The 22012-nt window shown below is 36.7% G+C and overlaps 2 protein-coding genes and 1 long non-coding RNA gene across 41 annotated transcripts; all 3 read right to left on the minus strand.

Moving 5' to 3' along the window:
• Window positions 1-60: 60 nt before the first annotated feature.
• On the minus strand, window positions 61-895 carry LOC145820408 (uncharacterized). 3 transcript variants are annotated; one of them, XR_014361895.1, is made up of 3 exons: window positions 872-895; window positions 491-570; window positions 61-317 (listed from the first exon to the last, which is right to left on the minus strand). It is a non-coding gene; the product is annotated as an uncharacterized LOC145820408 (long non-coding RNA). The 3 variants fall into 3 exon arrangements; XR_014361894.1 differs by having other exon boundaries at window positions 868-895; XR_014361893.1 differs by having other exon boundaries at window positions 844-895.
• Window positions 896-2695: 1800 nt separating this feature from the next.
• Window positions 2696-4393, minus strand: LOC145820407 (uncharacterized). Its single transcript, XM_082915914.1, has 2 exons — window positions 3500-4393; window positions 2696-3446 (listed from the first exon to the last, which is right to left on the minus strand). Exons 1-2 carry the CDS (start codon window positions 3946-3948, stop codon window positions 3254-3256), a joined length of 642 nt encoding a protein of 213 aa, XP_082772040.1. The 5' UTR covers window positions 3949-4393; the 3' UTR covers window positions 2696-3253.
• A 626-nt stretch (window positions 4394-5019) lies between these two features.
• LOC114267594 (uncharacterized) lies at window positions 5020-21029 on the minus strand. 37 transcript variants are annotated; one of them, XM_082915896.1, is made up of 17 exons: window positions 20894-21029; window positions 20045-20126; window positions 19695-19749; window positions 12708-12954; window positions 11933-12585; window positions 11657-11824; window positions 10967-11486; window positions 10757-10855; window positions 9941-10023; window positions 8661-8711; window positions 7576-7759; window positions 7344-7484; window positions 7123-7212; window positions 6665-7054; window positions 6485-6568; window positions 5408-5615; window positions 5020-5284 (listed from the first exon to the last, which is right to left on the minus strand). In XM_082915896.1, exons 2-5 carry the CDS (start codon window positions 20061-20063, stop codon window positions 12262-12264), a joined length of 645 nt encoding a protein of 214 aa, XP_082772022.1. In that variant the 5' UTR covers window positions 20064-20126; window positions 20894-21029; the 3' UTR covers window positions 5020-5284; window positions 5408-5615; window positions 6485-6568; window positions 6665-7054; window positions 7123-7212; window positions 7344-7484; window positions 7576-7759; window positions 8661-8711; window positions 9941-10023; window positions 10757-10855; window positions 10967-11486; window positions 11657-11824; window positions 11933-12261. The 37 variants fall into 32 exon arrangements, with proteins under 37 accessions (XP_082772022.1, XP_082772028.1, XP_082772023.1 ...); XM_082915888.1 differs by lacking the exon at window positions 5408-5615; XM_082915897.1 differs by lacking the exon at window positions 9941-10023.
• Window positions 21030-22012: the final 983 nt, after the last annotated feature.

Consider the following 22012-nt stretch of genomic DNA (forward strand, 5'->3'; position numbering starts at 1 on the left):
GAGAAGAAGCGCATCATCGCACATCTATATTTTTTGCAACATATCCAGTAAGATGAAATGTACAAAATTGGAAATGATATTCAGCCCCAACAGTTAACCTTATAACAACAGCGATGTGAACACTTTCGTTACTATTTGTTACATTCTGAAAGGAAAGCCAAAAACTTGAAAAGTTGCCCTTTCTGGTAGAATTCAGGAGGTCTAGACTAGGGATAAGCATCTTAAGATCACTTTTTGGATGAACCAAAACCCCCAAATCCCACCATTGCTGCAACATTAGCATCTACCTCAGCTTCCTCCTCTGCTGCCTTCTCTTTCTGATCCATATAACAAATCAACAACCAAAAATCATATTATATTTCTCATCAAGTAACATAAATTGGAGCATATGCATCTCGTCAATTTTCCTTTTTCCTCTCATTAAGTAAGTTTGTGTATCTATGCTTATCAACAGGAAGAAAAAAAAAAGGAAAATAGATTTGGAACTAACCTTCTCTTTCTTTCTCTGTCTACATTGACTCTTCCTTTCCTCCTCTTCTTGTTGCTGTTTTAAGATCTGGTCATCAAAATCTACCAGAGAAAAAGAACAGAATCAATCCAGTTTTTTCTTGTATATCCTCGTAGCAATGGAAATAGTTCAGGCAGAAAAAAAGTTAAATCTGAACATAAGAGAATTGAGCAAAGGAATGAGAACTCATAATGCTTTTTTGGTTCACAACTGAGCAATCAATACTTATCAATTGTATTAAAGAAGCGGCACAACCTTGTACACACAAGATATACAACTAAGCAATCAATAATACTGTTGATACTTAAAAAATTAAACATCTGAACTAAACTAGCCTTAAATTCCAAGTAGCAAAATACTTGCTTCTTATTTTCAAGTCTTAGTTTGTGTAAAAAATTTATGTATTATTGATTGATATTTGATTGATAGATTACAAGATTGATAAATTACAATTCCTATACAATCTATATATAGAAGAAAATGTGGTAGTAGGTGTAGTGGAGGTGATAGTGGGTTAGGTGAAGTGGAGTGTGTGGTGAAGTGGAGGTAGGTGAAGTGGAGTGTGTAGTGGAGTAGGTGAAGGTAAAGATGGGAAATTCTAACAGCCCCCCGCAAACTCAAGGAGGAGAGAAACTAACCAACTTGAGTTTGGAGAGAGTAACAAAACAAGAAAATACATAAAAATAAAAAAGGATAGGAGACACTGTATGGTCGTGTCAGACCGTTGGTGAAGACACTGTATGGGGTGTCATAACGTTGTAGAGGACACTGTATGGTGGTGTCAGACCGATGTAGAAGACAGTTTATGGGGTCATGTCGGACCGTTGTAGAAGACAGTTTATGGGGTCATGGCGGACCGTTGTAGAAGACAGTTTATGGGGTCATGTCGGACCGTTGTAGAATACAATGTTGTGACAGTTTACGGAGTCTTGCTGGACCCTTGTAGAAACTAACCGGAATCTATGTCGGGACAGTTTACAGAGTCTTGTCGGACCCATAAAGGAGCTAACCGGAATCAATGTCGGGACAGTTTACAGAGTCTTGTCGGACCCTTAAAGGAGCTAACCGGAATCAATGCGGGACAGTTTACAGAGTCTTGTCGGACCCATAAAAAGTTGCACCCTCAAAAAGTGTGCCCAATTTTGTCAAAAGGCGTGCCATCAAAAGGCGTGCCCAATTCATCAAAAGGCGTGCCATCAAAAGGCGTGTCCACTTTGTCAAAAGATGTGCCATGAAAAGGCGTGCCAGTTTGTCGGGCGGCAAGAGGCGCGCGATACGCGTGGCTGCCTCGGCTATTTAACCAAGACGAAGGCTGAGGCTGAGGCATACCATTCTGAAACCTCTGAAACCAACCCTTCGCTGAAAAAAAACTCTGCCTCTGCGGAGAGAGAAACTGTGGAACACTTTGTTGCCATTCTGTCACCAACCCTTCCGAACATTACCAGTCTGAAATTGCTATTTCGCTGAAACACTTAGCAATCCAAAAACATGGCCTCTTCTTCCCGTCCAGCTACCCAGAACCTGCTCACTCTTTTTCCAGAACTGAACGAGCCCACAAGAGAAAGAACTGGTGCGGTGGCCAGTGAACCTCAACCAAACACCTCTGGTTGTGCTCCATTGAACTTTCCGATGCGGTCGGTGGAGCAAAAAATGGCGGTGCAAACTGATATTGAGGCTAATCAGTATACTCTGAAGTCATGCGTGGAAACCATGACGGCGGTCACAAATTTGTCGAACCGGCTGCAGAGTAGGACAAATGAGGTGCAGCATTTAAATTCCCAGCTGGCTCTGCTCCAACGCATGTATAAGGATGCGCGAGCAGAGATCAGTGTGCTAAAGGCAGAGAATAAGGAACTGAAGCGGAAGGCCACCGTGATGTGCCGATTTGGAGGGCCGCCATATGCTGCAGTGGAGGAGCAGGGAGTAGTTATCATGCCCAGTGGAGTGGGAAATATGGAGACAACACCGGCAATGGCTACCCAAGACGGTGGCAAAAAAAAGAGACCTGCAGTAGAGTAGAGGAGAAAAAATTCCGCCTGTGGATGAGGTTGTTGTTTTTTGTGTTTTTTTTTTTTTTTTTTGTGTGTGGAAAATGGTGATCGGGGTTGATCCCTGAGATGAATAAAATATGGGTGTTGTGCAAATGTATAAATTGTTTTGTTTTGTTTTGTTTTGTTTTTTTTTTGTTTTGTTTTTTTTTTTGTTTTTTTTGTTTTTTGAGATATATATATTGTTAAACAAAAAACAAATTGTGTGGATGGTGATTTAATAAAATATGATGGATATGATTAAAGTGGGCTGATGGAGAGTATGGACGGAAGGGTATAGGATAAAGAGAATAAAAAAAGTAAAATAAATAAATAAAAGAAAAAAGGGTGCTAATGGTGTGAAAGAGTGCTAGTGGTGGATTTGTGAAAGGAATAAAAAATTAAAAAGGAATGTGAGATTCAAATGTATTTGGACGGGGCCGACACTAATGAAAAAAAAAAGGAGATGAAGGGTGTATGGTTCGTTTTCTGATCAAAAAAGAGGGAGTAAAATAACTATAAAAAAAAAAAGAAAAGAAAGTGGAGACCATGAGGAGAGAGTAAAGGGCATTGGTTAGTGGGATTGACTAGTGGTTGGAAGATGGAACTGTGTTAACAGTAGCTTTCACTGAGGGTTCTCTGTCATCAGCAATTTCTGGCTCACTACCCTGCAGCTGATCGCGATCATGATCGTCGTCGTTGAGGAGATCGAAAGGGTTTACAAAAGCTGGGGTGGAGGAATCGGGAGACTCGGAGTCATCGTCGTTGTCGAGTTGATGATCTTCTTGTTGTTGTTCTTGAGATTCTTGTTGCCTGAGGTTGGAATGGTACCACACAAATCGTTGTTTGACACATTCCAGATCTTGAGGTTTCCAAGCTTGGAAAGTTCTCTTGGTATTCTTCCTGTGAGCCTGTTACTGTTTAGTCTCAGAAATCTGAGATTGGAGAGGGTGAAGGTAAAGACCTGTTACTGTTTAGTCTCAGAAATCTGAGATTGGAGAGGGTGGAGAGTGAAGAAGGGATAGGCCCAGTGAGGTTATTGTGGTAAAGATCCAAGCTCAATAGGCTCTTTAAACCTCCAACTTCTTTTGGTATTGGCCCAACCAAGTTGTTCATGTAGAGTTCCAGGTACTGAAGATGTTGAAGCTTCCCTAACTCGGGAACAAGATTACCTGACAGCTTTGCATTTCCAAGGTCCAGGCGGGTGACCCGATTAGCAGAGTCACAAGTGACGTGAAACCAAGTACAAGGATCCACACTATGCAACACATTGTTTGGGTCTTTCACTGCTCTCCTCAATGCATACAGAGCATCCCCTTCTTCATTTGCAACTGCTGGCAGTGATGACGATGATGATAGTAGAAGAACAAGAAGAAGAAGAACAGAGAGATCAAACATAATGAAGATTGGCATTTGAAAATTTTGAAAGTTGTAGCTTCTTCCCTTCCCCGAGTCGCTCTAGCAACTTGAATTCCTGGAACCCACCTTCAGACAGTCATGGTCTGAGAGAGCCGAAAGGTAAGAGAGAGGAAGATGAAGTTACAGTCTGGGTATGTGTAGAGGTCCGGCGGGCGGCCAAGGTGAGGCTGCCACCCGCCGGTGAAGCAGAATTACTAGCTTCTTAACCTTGCTCTGATACCATGTAAAAAATTTATGTATTATTGATTGATATTTGATTGATAGATTACAAGATTGATAAATTACAATTCCTATACAATCTATATATAGAAGAAAATGTGGTAGTAGGTGTAGTGGAGGTGATAGTGGGTTAGGTGAAGTGGAGTGTGTGGTGAAGTGGAGGTAGGTGAAGTGGAGTGTGTAGTGGAGTAGGTGAAGGTAAAGATGGGAAATTCTAACAGTTTGCTCGATGAAGGGTCCAGTATCTTTCTGCTTCTTGAGAAGTTCAAATCGCTCATGTACCTGAAAGCCGAAGAAGGTTAGAGTCTAGCACACACTATAACACTATGAATAACTTCTTGCCCAAAATGAAAATTTGGGGTCCCAGATGAATAATTTGCTTTTCAGAAAAATCGAAATATTTGGGAGTAGCGAATTTTTTCATCACATAATGTATACATATTGCAGGCACTCGTTTGTTAAGTGGGATTATTAGGAGGGATTGGATGTTCCCGGAGATATAATGCCAAAACTATTATATTCTTTAATCCAGTTATATCCGATGTTCAGTTGGGGCAGGGTAAGAGATGGCATTCGATGGACCCAATACTTTTATTGCCATCAAGTTTTATACCAAGCCTTAACCACCATATACCTAATCCTCAGACTAACAATATAAGCCCCATGGAGGCACAAACAAAGGAGATAAGTGAGCCCCATCAACTATAAACTTATTTTCATAAAATCAATAAATATTTTATTAATTCATTCCTTATACAAATTATTAATATTTTCTAAAATAAAATACACACATCCACACACATCCACATCTACATCCACATTCACATTCACATTCACAAAATCATATGAAGAATAAATCATAGGAAGAATAATATATATGTATCCTTTAACAATTGTCAACCAAATATTCTTTACAAAATTATATAAAACATTCTCCAACAATACTTAAAATTTTTGATATATTCAAGAACTTAAATTTTTGCATCTAAAACAAAACAAAAGTATCGACAATACAAATAAAAAAATATATATTATAGCTTGTTTTAATATCAACAATAAGTTCCAATATCGATATGCAAAGATATCACCACGTACTCAAAAGGGGTTGCATCTGCAAAAAAAACCCAAAAAAAACTCATCATTTACAATATATTTCAAGCATACAGCAAATGTAAAACATTTGATATTTATTTCAGTAAATAAATAAATACAAAAAAAAGATTATAACATATACAAGAATCGAGCGCCACACAATGTATCTTTCAATAGTTTCTCCAACTGTTCTTAGACCTCAAGATGTTTCCAAAAGAGCATTCAGCTTTTTCGCTTTTAAGACAAAGACTTTGCAATATTCAGGGCCAATTGGAACTCCATCAATTTCACACAACGAATCGTCAATAATAAGATGTCCCTCCGCCAATTGGACTATTCGTATACGTAAACTATCCAAAAAAAAATTAATTACATCATACAATGATGATAATACTATTAAAATTAGGTAGTGATTGAATACATTGTGCTATAATCTAACAACAATCGAATAAACACAAAAGATGAAAAGAGTTTCTAAAGGATTTCTTTTCACAAACAGGAATTTGTCTCGAGATTCAAAACCAAAACCAGTTTCGAGTTCCGTCTTTTACTACAAGTCATTTGTGCCTAGTTAGTCAAGTGTGTCAAATTTCCTTGACATCCCAAGTAGCTTGAGCATTTTATTGTGTCAACTGGTTTGAAAAAGAGTTTCTAAAGTTTTCACAAACAGAAATTTGGCTCTAGATTTAAAACCGGCAATCGGTTTCAAGTTTCATCTTTTCCTACAAGTCATTTATGCCTAATTAGTCGTGTGTGTCAAGTTTCGTTGACATCTAACACCGTTTGACAATTTTTGTGAGTCAACCGTTTCGGAAAAAGAGTTTCTAAAGAATAAGTTTCCATAAACAAAAATTAGGCTCTAAATTCAAAACCGGCAATAGGTTTCGAGTCCCATCTTCTCCTACAAGTCATTTGTGCCTAGTACGTCGTGTGTGTCAAGTTTCATTGACATCCGACGCCGTTTAACCATTTTAGTGAGTCAACCAGTTCAGAAAGAGAGTTTCTAAAGAACAAGTTTTCATAAATAGAAATTAGGCTCTAGATTCAAAATTGAGAATCGATTTTGAGTTCCATCTTCTCCTACAAGTCATTTGTGCTTAGTTTGTCGTGTGTGTCAAGTTTTGTTGATATCCAACGCCGTTTGACCATTTTAGTGAGTCAACCAGTTCGGAAAAACAGTTTCTAAACGACAAGTTTTCAAAGTGTTTGAAAATTTTACCTCATCATCTGGTGGTGGTGTACGTGGGTTCTCATCGGCCTCATAATCCGTAGGTTCACAATGGCCACTCAATGCTTCCGGTACCTATGATATTCATGGTATTCTTCGTTAATCGTATTTATATTCAATGATAGAATTGTGCTGAAATTAGGTATTTATAAAAAATAATTTATACCAAACCTGTTTGTTGTGATTTGCACTCGTATCTGTGTCAAAAGCTCTACTCGCATCTCCTCTCTCAATTCCTCTCTAATCTCATCCCTCAGCTCTTGTCTCAACTCCATACGAACCTGCTTGGTGATCTCAACAACAGTCGATGACTGAGATCCTGACTGTGATGACTTTAGATGCATCTCCATACACCGTGCTCCAAAGCACATCCTTGTTGTAAGTTGGACAATATCCATGCCCGTTTTCACTGACCACCTTGTGGAAAACACCATCTCGAGTATCTTCAGTAGTGTGGTAATCTTCAGGCAACATACCATGGTCGGCCTAACATCAAGGTCAGTTTGATTGTGTATATTTCCAAACACTCATTTTATCAATGGCCAACCCTCCAGCAGTCATCTGAAAATTTAAAAATTAATTATTATCAAAGTAATTTAGATATTGATATTTACCTAAACAATATATACCTTCCTTCGAATCTGGTTGAATGAAGTACGTCCTTTCGTATGATTAATATAATGAAAGGAATGACTTCTAGCATTATGGACTGCAATTGCCTATAAAGTTTCCATAAATGTAAGTCGCAATTATACAAAGTTATTAATTTTTCTAAAGTTACGTGTTTCGTAATTAACTTATTTTGTATACCACTACTTTCATAGTCTTCCAATAATCAACAAGATCATACCACTGTTCTGGAACAATTTGTGAACGCACCATATCTTTGATATTAGGATGAGACTTCACTAAAAATACTTATTCTTGATCTTGCTTTTGTGATCCTTCCACAAGTCATTGCACTTTTTCAAGCAACGTGATTTGTACCCCTCTATACAAATTTGTAAATTATCCCACAATACAATTTAAATCATTAGTTTAATTAATAATATAATTAAACAATTTACAAAATAGGCTTTTACCTTAATGTCCACCCATATTGATTCAAGAATATCCTCAGGCACTTGGTTCCAATCAACATACATAAAGAGAAACCACTCACTGAATGGCAATAATGTTTTCATTTGAACATATACATCAAGTAGCAACAACTGAAGGACTCATTGTTAGTTTCCTCAAGAATTATATAAATTGTGAGAAGTATTCCTTGCACAGAAAACAATGAAGTGTGACAGAAGAAAAAACGAAGTGAAGAAACAAATAATTGTAAGATAAACCAAAGAGAAGAACATTTGACCAAGTAGCAACCGCAATGAGAATGTGATGGTAATGTAACAAAGTTATAGGAAAGGCTGGCATAGTTCCATGGAAATTTATTAAAACTTCATAAATGAAAAAAAAAAAATGATAAATAAACTTACAAAAAAATATTGAGTGAGAAAACTAATTCATCAAATTTCCCTAAATCAACATGCATAGTTCATTTAGAAAACTAGATTCTTAGTAACATGCATAGTTCCAAGGAAATTTATTAGAAATTCATAAATGAAAAAAAAAAAATGACAAATAAACGTACAAAAAAGATTGAGTGAGAAAACTAATTCATTCTTGTAATGTGCTACTCATAGAACCCTATATGGATTTAATAGTTATATGCATATAGCCTCCCAAACTCATTTTGGAGAATAGACCCCATAAGAAAAGCAGATCCAAATTACATTATTAGGTCTTGTTGTTACTGCCTGCAGAGTTTTCGGAGTATTTGCCATGATCCGTTACTCTATTTCTCACTCTAGGCCACTTCTAGGTTCCATGACATATATATAAAAAAAATAAAATAAATAATAATAATAATAATAATAATAATAATAATAATAATAAATGTAAAAAAAAACCTCATTTAAAATTGTTGCTTTGATTTAAGCCTCAAATTACCTCAAGCCAGCCATGTAAATAAACCAGTCAACTACTATTTACTAAAAGGAATAGAGAAATTTGATAAAGAATATGCGTATAGTATACGACATAACTACGGAAAACAAGGGAAGAGAACGATAAGGAACTACTTTGGATTAGTGGCAAATTATTTTTGTGTTTCAATTCTAACCTGTATTCAAGGTTGTCGGAATTGGGATTGTAGATTGGCCTGGCAAATTTTCTTTGGCATTGCCCCCCAAACAAAAACAACACAAAAAAGAAAAAGAAGGAAAAAAAAAAGATTAAAGGCTTAATGCATACAAAATGATTCAAAAGTTTACTAGAAAAAGAGCATTATGATAAAAGTTCTACATTTCAAGATCCTAGGTGTAACCATATTACTAGTTAAATTATAACAAAACTTCATTATTTTATGTTTTTCATTTCCATTTGATTTTATTCTTAGAAGTGTCATTCCTGAAACTCAGTATGCAAAGAGGAAACTTCAACTTCTTTTGTGTGTATAGGTAGTTATCAAACGATGAGTTTTTACTTCAGCTTCAAACTTGAACCATTATATCACTACAACAAGATCACTGCAAAGAAAAGAATGACAGAAAAATCCTAATCCAGAAGAAAGGGTAGAATTTCGGATAGTGAGAGAATTCCAATGTCCATGCATTTCTTTCATTGACCATTTTCATTGGCCACAAAAACAAAAATATACAACTGCAAGATGTACACTGGGTGAAATTCATGTAGCTCCTTCAATAAAGCCAACTGAAGTGATATGCATGTACAGAAGCATCACAAGGACCATGGTCAATCACTGACTATGACTGTGTCTCACCTTAGAATAAAATAAAATTAAACTGACAGATAGGATGTTAAAATTATGAATAACTGATACAAGAGGTGATCGAGGTTTATGTTTGATACAATGATCTTAAGACAAATTTGGCCCTCGCTATAGTGCTTACAAGTTGAATGAACGCTTGTCTCTTAGGATACAATGATCAAAAGCAACGCACATATAACACTCCAAGAAAAAACTGATCTTAGGATACAATGATCAAAAGCAAAGCAACACATATATACCACTCCAATGATCTTAAGACAAAACTGAGTTTTTTTTAAGCTATAATTTGTAGCTAACCTTTGAAGACATTCTAGATATTTGCACAAGAAAAAATAGTTATGCAACAACTTATGCTAATAATCTAAAAAGATACATAAAAGCTAACATATAAGTGTTACCACCACCGCGCTGATCATTGAGAGTATAATGGTTGCAGGTCATCCTACTTAATTTTTTTAATTTAATTATTTTTTTTTAGAAATTATTCCCTCAACAGGCAGTCCAGACTAGAAATTCAGAATTATTATATGATGTTCATATATATTTAGTTGAGATTCTGAGACCAACTTGACATTAATGTAATTTGCCACTAATCCAAAGTATTTCCTTACCGTTCTCTTCCCTTCTTTCCGTAGTTATGTCGTGTACTATATGCATATTCTTTATCAAATCTCTCTGTTCTTTTTGGTATGTCCTGGAACACAAGTGGTAGTTTAGTTACCTCCATCCTTGCAAAACTTGCCTCTGTGATTATCTGATGTTTGTAACTTGGTTACTCTATGTTGAAGATTAGATCATGAACTTGTAATGCATTCCCACTATAATTCTCATTCAAACCAATTTCTATTTTGTTTTGTTGTAGTCCCTCAAGCGTCAGACAGAAATTCATAATTGTAGTGTGTATTGATTTGTTTTTTCACCTTTCATAGAATTTCATTGCTTATGTTTCTGTTCAATCATAACTTGCTTTCTATGCAAATTTTGTCTTAGACTATGTGACGGAGATGGCTCAACTGTTTGGCCAATTTATCCTTTTCCTAAGATCCATCAAGAAAACATAATGGTAACAAATTCTTATTGCTGAATGTCTTAATTTTCAAAAGCAGAGTCAAATAATATCTCATTCTAATTAATTTTTCAAAAACATAAGCCAAGTAAGATTTCATTTTGATATTTAATTTGGAAAAAATTTGGGCCTATGTGAAATATTAGATGGCTATTGTTAACTGACAACTAGTATTCGTTTTTTTCTTTCTGAAAGTGCATAATTTCAATAGGTCCAATGTTTGAATTTGCAAAACATGGGCATCCAGAATCTGGTGCATAATTTAATGTTTTAATAGTTATAATATCAGATATCAAATATCAGATAGAGTGATCAGAGGTGTACAGTATGGCAATGACAGTAGGCTACACACAGAATGTACCTCAATCCCGTGGGTGACTAAAACAGTTTGTCTCCTCCGTAACATGATGAGTAGTCGGTCAATTGTCCGAAGGAGCTCGTCACCATATGCCCGGGGAATCTGCAAAAGAACAGAAACTGAGAAAAGCAGATAGAAGTAATCGAATAGTGAACAATAATGGCTGAGAATAAGTTAAAGTGCAACATGGACTGGCATAAAAAGAAAATGTACTTGCTCAACACCAAGGGCAAACACAAGTTTGCCGTCCCTCTCCTCGACGGGCTCAAGTGGAATCTGATTAATCACTCCATCTGGACGCATGTACATAATCTCGGTGGGAAACAAAAGCAATCCAGGAATAGGAGCAACGGCAGAGGCACCTCCAATAAGCATATCGCTAGCCCCGGCAGCAAGAGCAACAACAACCTCTGGTACAGCTCGAGCCACGCCTGGAGTAAGAGGTGCCATCACCCGAGTGTGTAAGAAAGTAGTGAAGTCGCCGGGCTCATGGTGACGATCGCCGTCTTCACCTATCATCAAGTGGTCCAGCTCAGGACCATCCTATAAATCATCTACCACCCTCATGCCGGCAGAAGGAGGATGCGAAATATCAGGGTCAGCAACGCCCCGAGTCTAGCGGATGAATCAATCTCCCAGGTAGTATGCCCAGCCAAAAAGGCCCTCGAACAGATCCTCATCGTGGAAGCATGCCAGGCAGCGGTGTAGGTCACCCTCGACACTTAGGGAATGCCTGCCCAAGGGTGCCAGTCAACATGAGAAAATCAATGCAGTGTCAGATATCAGTGCAATGTCAGAATGGCAGTGCGGTGTCAGAATTAGTGCAGTATGAGAATGGCAATATGGTACAATACAATAGTACAACGATATAGTGATCATATAGTGTGGGAAACAGTGCAATACCTGATCAGCTGTGATAGTGTCAAAGAAACGGCGGAAATATGGGAAGGTGCGATCTACAAGGTGACGTCGCTCGAACCGTGAGTTGTAATACTGAGAGCGGGGTACAGACAACTCAACCGGCCTCACTGGAACTGGGGCCAACGGAGTGAAATATGTGTAGACCCAAAGCTGCAAATCAAAGGCAAATAGATGACATGAGAGAACGGATCAAATGAGCAAGAAATACAACAGTAAACAGAATGTAAAGCATATCAGAAAAGTGAGTGTTAGATGTACCTCCCAAACCCTCCAGTAGCCGCCGAGTGAATCCATCTTACGGTGGGAAACGGAGCACGTGTAACAGTATAAGGTGGCCAGACCTACGCCACCCCAGTCGTAATCCGCTACCCGAGGAAGATGCACCAATGCTCCTAGAATGTATAATCTCATGGTATTTTCCCTGTTTGCAAACAGGGTAGTGCTGAGGAGATATATGAGGAACCACGGGTGTACTGGGCAACCTCGTCTGCAGTGGCTGGCTGTGTGCCGGAGAAGTGCTCCAAGAACCAGCTGTAGCGCACCATCCTGTGGCTGGTAGTGTCTGGGATCGCCCCAAGAAGTTGGAGCTATGCATCTCTCCACTGAGTCATATCTGGATCGAAAGGGACTGGGCCGCCAACCCCAACCCGCAAACCGATCAATATCAAGAAGTCATATGGGGTCAGTGTCATATCTCCGGTAAAAGAGAAGTGAAATGAGCTGGTGGTGTCCCACCATCTCTCTACCAAGGCCCCATAAAGCCAAGACTCGACCCTCGTCTGGATAAACCCGGAGCAAAAGGGCCCAAAGCCAGCAGCATCTACCGAAGTGCGGACCTCTGCGGGAAGTCGCTCATACCAATGTCGGGGGCCAGAGATAGAGCCGTAGCCGCCTATCCTCCTGGCGATCACCTATTAATTGGAAGTTTTATCAGTATATGTGCAGTAGGGATAAGTGATTTGTTCATCAAGTTCAACATTTCAACATGTGCGCAAAGTAAAATGCAAAGTCAAATGGGGGAAGAGTTGTGTACCGTGGAAGCGTCAGCAGAGATAAGCTCCATGGGCTCTCGCAGTAGAGTATCCTCATCCAACTCGGGAATGAAGCCCTCGAATCTCAAGATGCCGCTAGGAGGTGGCACATGCGTACGCGGCTGGTATATGACTGCATCAAAAGGCCTCTCGGCAAGGGGGAGCAATGCAACGGCTTCCTCCGCCTCTATGTCTGCACCAAGGGCAGCACCAACACCTATGGCAGGCTCTGGAATGGGAACCTCGTCACTAGCCATGGAAAAAGTGAAGAAAAAGTGAAGGGGATGAGTGAAAAGAGGTGAAATCCTAAATTTCAAACCCTAAGTGAAGAAAAAGTGAAGAGGGGATGGAAAATCAAAGGGGAATAAGAAAAGTTTGGGCAAAGATGTGAGACAGTGAGGAAAAAACAAAAAGAAAACCCAAACTTCAACTAAAACAATTTTTAATCGGTTCTAAACGAAGAGGAAAACAAGTTATTTCAGGAAATTTTTGTGAAGATTGTTGGGTAAACTCAAGAAAAAGACGCAATCTAGAGAGAATGGAAGTTTAGAGAGGAAAATGGAGGATTTTCGACCTAGGTTGTGATCTAAATGGGAGCCCTTTTGTGTTTTAAAGAGCCACGGGTGTGGCTTTTACCGTACTGCCCTTCGTCGTAGTCGAAGGCCGGCCGGCGCTATCAAAGCCCGGCCGGCCTTCGGTGATTTCAATCTGTTTTCTTTTTTTATTTTCTGTTTTATGTTGTTTTGTGTTGTTGATTTATTTTATTTTATTTTATTTTGTTTCATCATTATTTTAATTTCTGAGTTATAGTCTCGGGTTTTAATTTTGAGTTTTAAATTTCGATTTTAATTTTTGAGTTTTTGATCGTGGGTTTTGATTTTAATGGAGTAAGGAGTTGTATGTTAACAAAAAATGTGTTAAAAAATAAAGAAAAGAGAGAGGGGAGAAAACAAGCAATGAAGGCAAAATAGCATAGAGATCAAAGGAAATATCCATTTGGTTTTGTTTTGTTTCGTTGCGTAAGCACATAATTTGATTTATGTTGATTTTATTTCATTAGTTTAATTTCATAATTTATCTTGTTTAAACTGTTCTGGTCATTAATGATTTGTCATGTTCAGTTCGTAATTCATTTCATCATTTCTTGCATGCACGTTATTGTATGTACGGTTCATTTAAAAGAGTTCTAGGTAAAATCATTCGTTCCCTTCGAATCACTTCCTTCTACCCCTCCTCCTCTCGCGTGAAACGCGTTAGGATTGCTTCGGTTAAAAATATTCGGGTGCGTCCCGGTGTCACACCACCCCTTCGGTTAAAAACATTCGGGTGCATCCCAGTGTTCACACCACCACTTCAGTTAAAAATATTCAGGTGCGTCCCGGTGTTCACACCACCCCTTCGATTAAAAACATTCGGATGCGTCCCGGTGTTCACACCATCCCTCTGGTTAAAAACATTCGGATACGTCCAGTGTTCACACCACTCTTCCTCTAGCGTGAGACCCGTTAGGATTGTTTGTATCGGTTAAAAACATTTGGGTGTGTCCCGGTGTTCACACCAACCCTTTTCTCCTTCCGCGTGCAACACATTAGGATCTCAATAGAGGCCTCGGGTGCGCCCGACGGTTATGTCACTCTTCGCCTTTCCTGTGCGTCGCGTAGTTGAGCTTTAATTTTTTTACTTCCTTTCTGCATGAAATGTGGTGTTTATTTACTTACGCGTGATTCTCACACGTGTCGTGTTTATTTACTTACTTCTTTTCATGCTTGGAATTGCTGTGCCTTGTTTTAGTTTGTTTAACTATGGTATTTTCTTTGCATTGCATTCGCATTCAAATGTTTCATTGCGCAGCCTCATTGCATGATCATAAGTTATATTCTTGCATCATGCATGTCATTTGCATCTTGTCCCAAAACTACGCTAGTTTGATTCCTTGCAAAAGGATACGTAGGCAGCCTGTGGGCACAACCAATTTATTTTTGCCTTGCTTTCTTGTTCAAGTGTTGCAGCCTTGTCAAAATGGGTCGTCTTTAGGCTTTGACATTCACTCACGTCATTTTAGGACTCCGATCTCTGTCAAAGAGGGGCAACTTTAGACACCCCATTTTTGACCCCTCGCAAGACTCAGACACTTGGTTCAAAGCACTCAATGATGAAAGTTGAATTATAAATTCGCAACGATTCGGAATCAATCAGGCTTCCGAAATAACCTCACATCTTCAATATTTACCTTGTTTGAACCCATGAATTTCATTTTTGGGCCTTTTCCTACCTTGAGCTGAGTTTGAACTAAAAAAACAAGAGAGGCCATCAAGACCCGGCCGTGACTATGAATGGCCGGCCGGCCTTCGATGGTGATAAACACTGTTCTGGGCGGAAGGCCACCAGCTGTCCATTTTTGAAGATATTTATCACATTTTGAGCTCGAATTCTATAAAACCGAAGCTCTGGGATTGTTTTGAGGGTTGAAAAAAATTCTAGAAGTGATATATACACCTTGAGAGCTCTTTTCTCCTCCTTCCATTGCAAGTCATCTTTGAGCTAACCTAGCTTGCTTATATCACCTACATACACCATATATAACCTTGTCTTACCACCCTAAAGCCTTGGTTGATCTTGGAGAAGTATAATTCAAGCTTGAGAGTGAATTAAAACCAAGTTTGAAACATCAACGACAAGTTTACTTCTTGAAAGGTATAAGCTTGTTTTCTCTTCTCTTGCCTTCATTTCTACCATTTACTTCATATTTCTTGCTGTTTTGGATTGTTTTGAGCTTGTTTGAAGTGTGTGGAGTTGGGTTTGAAGAGTTACCAAAAGGGTAGAGAGAGCTTGCTTTTTCTATACCTTTACTTATAACTAAAACCTTCTCCTTTTCACTCTTTTTCTTTGGTATTTACACTGATTTTCAGAGGTTTAGAAAGGCTAAAAACCATGTTTTGAAGCTTCAAAAGTGGAGGGATTAGCCACCCCTCCTTATCTTTGTTTACTAGCCTTAATTCTCTTCTTTATAGTCTAGCTTTTCAAACTCTTTTCATGCATGTTTTACCTTTGATTTTCATGTATTAAGGGCTGTTTTGAGGTTGTCTAGGCCTTTTCAATTGGTTCATGCCTCGTTTAATACACTTGTGGTCTCATAAGTTGACATACTTGTTACGTATTATGCTTTCTTGGTTCATTTTCCATGTTTGGAGTCTAAGTTTACTAATCAATCAACCATGCCATATCTTTCCTTCTTGAGAATGGTTTCAACCAATTGAAGTTGTTCAAAACATATAAAGGAGACCTACACTTAATGGCTTAATCTCTCCGGAGATTCATTGTCAACGGTGTAGTCTCCTTCTCACGTCTTAGAATAACCTCTTGTTTGACATTATTTCTTGTTTAGAGGACTTTAAAATCACATTTGGACAAATGGACTAATGAATGGCAATGACTAAAACAATTGGCTTAAAACTTGGATTAACACACTTAAAAAAAATGGCTTAATAGCTTGAACTTGGCCAGACGTTATGCCAAGTTTCTTGTGTCAAAGAGTCATCAAGCATCAATTCATGGTGTTTTCGATGTCCTTGAAGCGTCTCAATTTCCTTTTTTGAGTTCATTCCATAACAAAGGGAGGGGTGGTCATTTGCATTACATTCATTGATTTTTGTCCAAAATGATATTCGAGATCATCAAGCAATCATATTATTGATGGTTTTGAAATCAATCCCAACCTTCTCTTGAAACTTTTCCATGACAAAGAAGGGAGGAAGGACAAACAGAGCTTAAAAATGCTCTATCTGCACTGTTTTCACCTCAGAGCACAAAAACAGAGCTTTGCACCAAATGGATGCACGGCTAGTCATCTATAGACCCGGCCGGCCATCAGTGATGCACGGTCAACCCTTGGTGTATGGCCAACAGTGCAGTTTTGCAAAAACAAAGGCAATGGCTGAAGGTGAAACAGAGATGGTCTGGGCAGACGGAGTAGCTTTCAAGTGATGCGTATGCAACCTTCATCCATCTTCCATGGTGTCCTTATCAAATGCAATTTATAATTTCATTAGTATTATTAGTTGTAGCTAATTAATTGTGTTATAATATTCAATTAGTCTAATTAGTTGCAGCTAATTATTTGGTGTTGTAATATTTAATTAGATTAGCCTAGTTAATTTCTTTTAATTAATTAGTTTAAATAGTTAGTTAATTACTCATTTCAAATGTTGTAATAATTAGCTTAATTAGCTTAGCTTAGCTTAGCTTGGTTAGCTAGTTTATTCATTCAGACTCTCCTTCGTGAAAGCATGTTGTAATAATGTGTATGTCTTCCAACTCCATATCTTTCTCTCTTTTATTTATCCGCTTTTGATAGTTAGATTAGGGACATGTTCATTTAGCATACCTTATGCTTGCATCCATTCATTCGTACTGCATGAATCGAGACTCGGCGCATTATTCTAACTGCATTTTCATTTCAATATTTCGTTGAATACATGTTTAATCGCATGTTATCAAAAATTAATCCATATGCCATATTAGTAGCCGAGCCTATTAATTGCATGTTGCATGTGTTGCATTAGACATTTCGCATAGTTAGGAATCATACATATTTTTCTAACTCTTTTGTTTTATTTTAACTTGGAGGACTAGATGAGTTTTTAATGCTTTAGCATACTTGCATGAGTGTGAGTGATTGCCATGACTAGCATGCTTCCATGAGGCTAAATGCTTATTTGATAAACTGCTTAAATGCCTGTGGATGAAGGCTGCTTGTTTGAATTGGAATGATTCAACAAATGTATGTTTTAAGCCCACTATGTCTAGTGACAAATTCACTGCTTTAAGCCCACTTTGTTAAGTGGCAAATTCGCAAACTTTAAGCCCACTTGGGGGGGGGGCAAATTCAAACCCTTTTCGCAAAACAAACATGAAATTGAATTGTTCCAATTTGGACAAACTAGTCTATACTTGCTTGTGCGCATCACATAGTAATGCTAGCTTAATAACCGGAACAATAACATATAATGTTGATAAAAATTATATCATGATTATTAGAGACCGATCTTTGATCGGGCAAGTGGGGGTGCTCAATTCATGGCATTTCCCTCTAGTACCTAAGTTCCGGAGCCGAGGCAACTTTGGTGATGACGGATACGTGACCTTTAGCATAAGTCACGGGTTCCTTAAATTTTTCCAAAATAAAATATTTAGGTAGCGACTCTGTATCTGGCAAGAGTCCAATTTTGACATTTTTTATCCTAAAATCAATTTTCCAAAAGATTTGCCGGATTTAGACTTTTTGGTGTTTATCAATTTCACATTGCACTTGTAAGATTAGATTCAAAACCGCGGGAGTCCGAACTGTAGGGCTTTCTTTCAAACCTTCCGAAAGGGGCGCGAAAAAGTTGAGCTACAGCTACTCTAGGGGTCCGAAAATTCCAAAAGAGAGGAGGGGCTAGGGTTTGGAAAGGGGGATTTTCAAGCTTCAAGAACATCTTTCCTGGGGGTTTTATCTTCTTCCACCTCTTCCCATTCCTCCATAAGTGGCTAGGCTTCTATTTCTAGGGTTCTGATAAAACCCTAGCCAAGTAAATAGGGTTTTCTTTTTGGTTTTGATTATGTAATGGTTTAAACAAGTTGTATGGTATTCAAGAAGTTTTTATATATATTTTCTATTATTTCTTAAAGTATTCTACTTTCTGTGATTGTTAAATGCTTTTCATGCAATGATTTTCTATTCTTTCATATTCAAGGTATGAGACAAATCATACTATGAGATACGAGTCGTTTGGTACTCTAGTTTAGAGCGAACGACTTGTGCAACTTGAGATGGTTCATACCCATACATTAAACATGATAATTCTCTTGATCAATGCTTCGAACTTGTAGTTGCGAAGTATTATTTGGTTCGAACCGTAACATAATTGATTTTCAAATTAAACCTTGTTTATGTAACCAGCGGTAAATTCATTACCCTAGGTTTTTCCAAAATCAGTAATCCCAATTTCATTTTTAATCGTTAGTTTAATTTGTTACTATTTTAATTAGCATTAGTTTATAAACAATCAGCTCTTCCATCAGAATTAATTTAGGGATTTAGCAATTAAATTAGTTTAATTTCACATTTGTCCCTATAGATCGATACCTAGACTTAACCAACTAGGCCTAACCTAATTGGCCACCATACCTTCCTTTGGGTTGAGTCCCAAGGAGGTCATGGGTTCAATTCCCCTTCGGGGGTTGAATTAAGAGAGTGCTAGCACTTAGATGTTTTGCCAAGGGTGGAGAGATTTTCTCCCATAGCTGTTAATCTAACAACTAACCTTTGCCGATTAAAAAAAAAAAAAAAAAAAGATCGATACCTGGACTTACCATTATTCGAAGGAATTTGGTATAATTTAGTATTTATTTTTAGTGTGTGTAACAACCCATCAATGCCGCTCATAAATACTCCACCGGTTCAATATGAAACCAAGCAGGATGAGAAGGCACAGATTCAATCAAATGGCTGACTACCCACAACTATAACAGTTCGGCACAACCAAAAAAATGGCATGCTGGGTTGTCAAGCAAGATGGAAAGGCCGCGGTAGGTCTCTGCAACTACGGTAGATATAATGGAGTGACAAACCATTGCACGTCTATTGCTTTTTAAAAAAAAAGCCCCACTGGATTGTAATTACTGTACTGATAATTTCTGGTAAAGGTTTTCAAACCAAAATGTGCAAGAACCAATGGCTGGTTAACCACCAAAACCACAAAAGGTAAAATAAGAAATACCAACCAAATTAATACATGAGCTACACAATATGTTAACCAGATTTTTTTATTTTTCTCGAATAAAAAAGTTTCATCAAATTACTAAGTAAAACGCAACATTATTATAAGAGTAGAGAAACTATTAATTGAAAGATTTAAACGAAAACAAAACATTAAATAAAAATAATATAAAAAACAATCTAATTAAATAAGGAAAATACACACAGGATAATGACAAGCAAAGAATACCTTATTTTCTTTTTTCCGACTCCACTCATGCCATCAAAACTTTCAAGTAAACAACCTATTTTATTACAAATGAAAAGAAAAAATATATATAAGAAACTATTTACTCTTGTTTCCAAGCATTGAAACCTATTAGAAAATAAAACAGTTGCACTCCAAAAGTTCTTGTTCATTAATATAATTAAAAAAAACATATATATATATATATATATATGCTAATAAAAATAATGCACGGCAAAAAAAATAATGCAACTAGTAAACTTGAATCTAGACAAAGATGAACTGAAGAAAAGAATGTAAACCCCTAAGAAGAATTAACATGTCTAGCAATGACAATGAAGTAGAAACATTACCTGAAGACTGAGGGGGCATGTCTCTTGGCCTTGTGATCTAGTCTCTGTTTATTATGGAAATTCTATTTCCACACTATTTTGTCTGTGTACACAATTAATGGGGAAAAAAAAAAGAAGAGAGGTTATGACAATTTTCAATTTTATCATGAAACAAAATGACCATAATGGACATCAATACACACAACAAATTAAATCTAGATTTCTCCATACACATCTTTAAAAAACAAATTCTCAATGCACAACTTCTAAAAAAAAAAAACCAAAAATTAAAACTCAGTTCCTACATTGTTTCTCACTACCTCTATTGTTTTCCATTACTTGCTACACTGCATTGTTACACTCTATCCATTGCTTGCATAAACTACTCTGATATCAAGTACTGAAAAATTGTAAAACATTAGGCACTACAGAACCGATTTAATTTAAAAAATTCAAAAATTTATAAATAATTTGGAAGTATATAATTGAAAATGTAAAATAATTTCGGAATATTTTTTCTGATTAGTGAGTGACTTCTTGTTTCTGAATATTTTTTTCTGATTGATCTTTCAGTTCATTCAGGTTTCAATGGCTACCAACAACAACCCCTCTGCCCTAGAAAAAGAACAGGTACTTCATACATATACAGACACTAACACTATATATGTATGCTTATGAGATAGGCAAAACTATTAACTGGAAAAGATTACTTTTTTTTGATGATTTTGTGCAGATCACGAAACCCCTCTCTTTTTTTTGTTGAGATCGCGAAATGGAAGAACAATAACATATTATTGCTTTTATCGTTGACAAATATTGTAGGGTTACGGTGGGATGGTTCGGGAAAGAGGAGAGAGAAAGTGGAATTACCTGAAAATGCTTGTGGTTTTCGCACCAATTGCTTTTGTCCTCCTACTCCTCTTTATTCTGTGTATGCGGCTAGAGTTAGCAGCAACCACTTCGTTTTCTCTGAATATATAGTTATGAAATTTAAAAGGATGGTTCTAGATGAAATAGTCATGTAATTTAATTTTATATTATCATTAATGCGTTTAAGGTAGATTATAAATATATTTTTTGAGATATATTTAAAATATAATAAATTCTATAATTTTAATCTATATATTATATAAGGGAAAGGAAGTTTATAACCCACAAACTTTGTGTGAGCTTTAATATCTCAATATTAATTTTTTAATTTTAGATTTTAAAAAAAAAAAATCTCAACATTTATTAACTTTTTTCAATCCACATGCCTTTTGAGAGATTTTGTCAAAATCCTCTTATTAACATTTATTACCCTTTGCCAATCTATATGCCTTTTGAGAGACTTTGTCAAAATCCCCTCATCAGCATTTATTAACCTTTGCCAATCCACATGCTTTTTGAGAGATTTGGTCAAATTCCCCTCATTATTATCAAAATATATATACAAATAATTATAAATACAACTCGTGCATAGCATGGGTGAAACACTAGTATTATATAAGTAAAATAGAGTTTTTAATGAAAAGGCACCGGTGCAAATCAAAACTCTCATACTATTTTTTTAGAATTCTTATTTTTTAAATAATTAAAAAAAATTCTATTGGTTAACTTTTATTGAATCATTTAGAAAAATAGTAATTAATCCATTTAAAAGGAAAGTTAATTAATCTATTTAAAAATTTAATTAGCTTTTATGCCTTGATTTACATATTTCAAAAGGAAAGTTAATTAATTCATTTAAAAATTTAAATTTGAAAGAAAAGTTAATTAATCTATTTAAAAATTTAAATAGATTTTATGCCTTAATTTACATATTTTAAAAGGAAAATTAATTAATTCATTTAAAAATTTAAATTTAAAAAGAAAGTTAGTTAATCTATTTAAAAATTTAAATAACTTTTATGCCTTGATTTACACATTTCGAAAAGAAAGTTAATTAATTTATTTAATAATTTTAATTTTGAAATTGAAAAGGAAAGTTAACTAAGATATAAATTTAAA

Source organism: Camellia sinensis, chromosome 2 (assembly GCF_055761805.1).
Source record: "Camellia sinensis isolate YWXY chromosome 2, ASM5576180v1, whole genome shotgun sequence".
Taxonomy (NCBI): Eukaryota; Viridiplantae; Streptophyta; class Magnoliopsida; order Ericales; family Theaceae; genus Camellia; species Camellia sinensis.

Excerpts from the sequence above, each read along its gene's own strand:
- LOC114267594 (XM_082915884.1), bottom strand. The coding sequence starts at position 11,272 with ATGATAGGTGAAGACGGCGATCGTCACCATGAGCCCGGCGACTTCACT. Across the intron at positions 10,024-10,756 it reads TAGTCACCCACGGGATTGAG|GACATACCAAAAAGAACAGA; the intron begins GTACATTCTGTG and ends CTTGTGTTCCAG. Across the intron at positions 8,712-9,940 it reads GGAAAGAAGGGAAGAGAACG|AAAATTTGCCAGGCCAATCT; the intron begins GTAAGGAAATAC and ends GCAATGCCAAAG.
- LOC145820407 (XM_082915914.1), bottom strand. The coding sequence starts at position 3,948 with ATGCCAATCTTCATTATGTTTGATCTCTCTGTTCTTCTTCTTCTTGTT. Across the intron at positions 3,447-3,499 it reads CTGAGACTAAACAGTAACAG|GCTCACAGGAAGAATACCAA; the intron begins GTCTTTACCTTC and ends AAACAGTAACAG.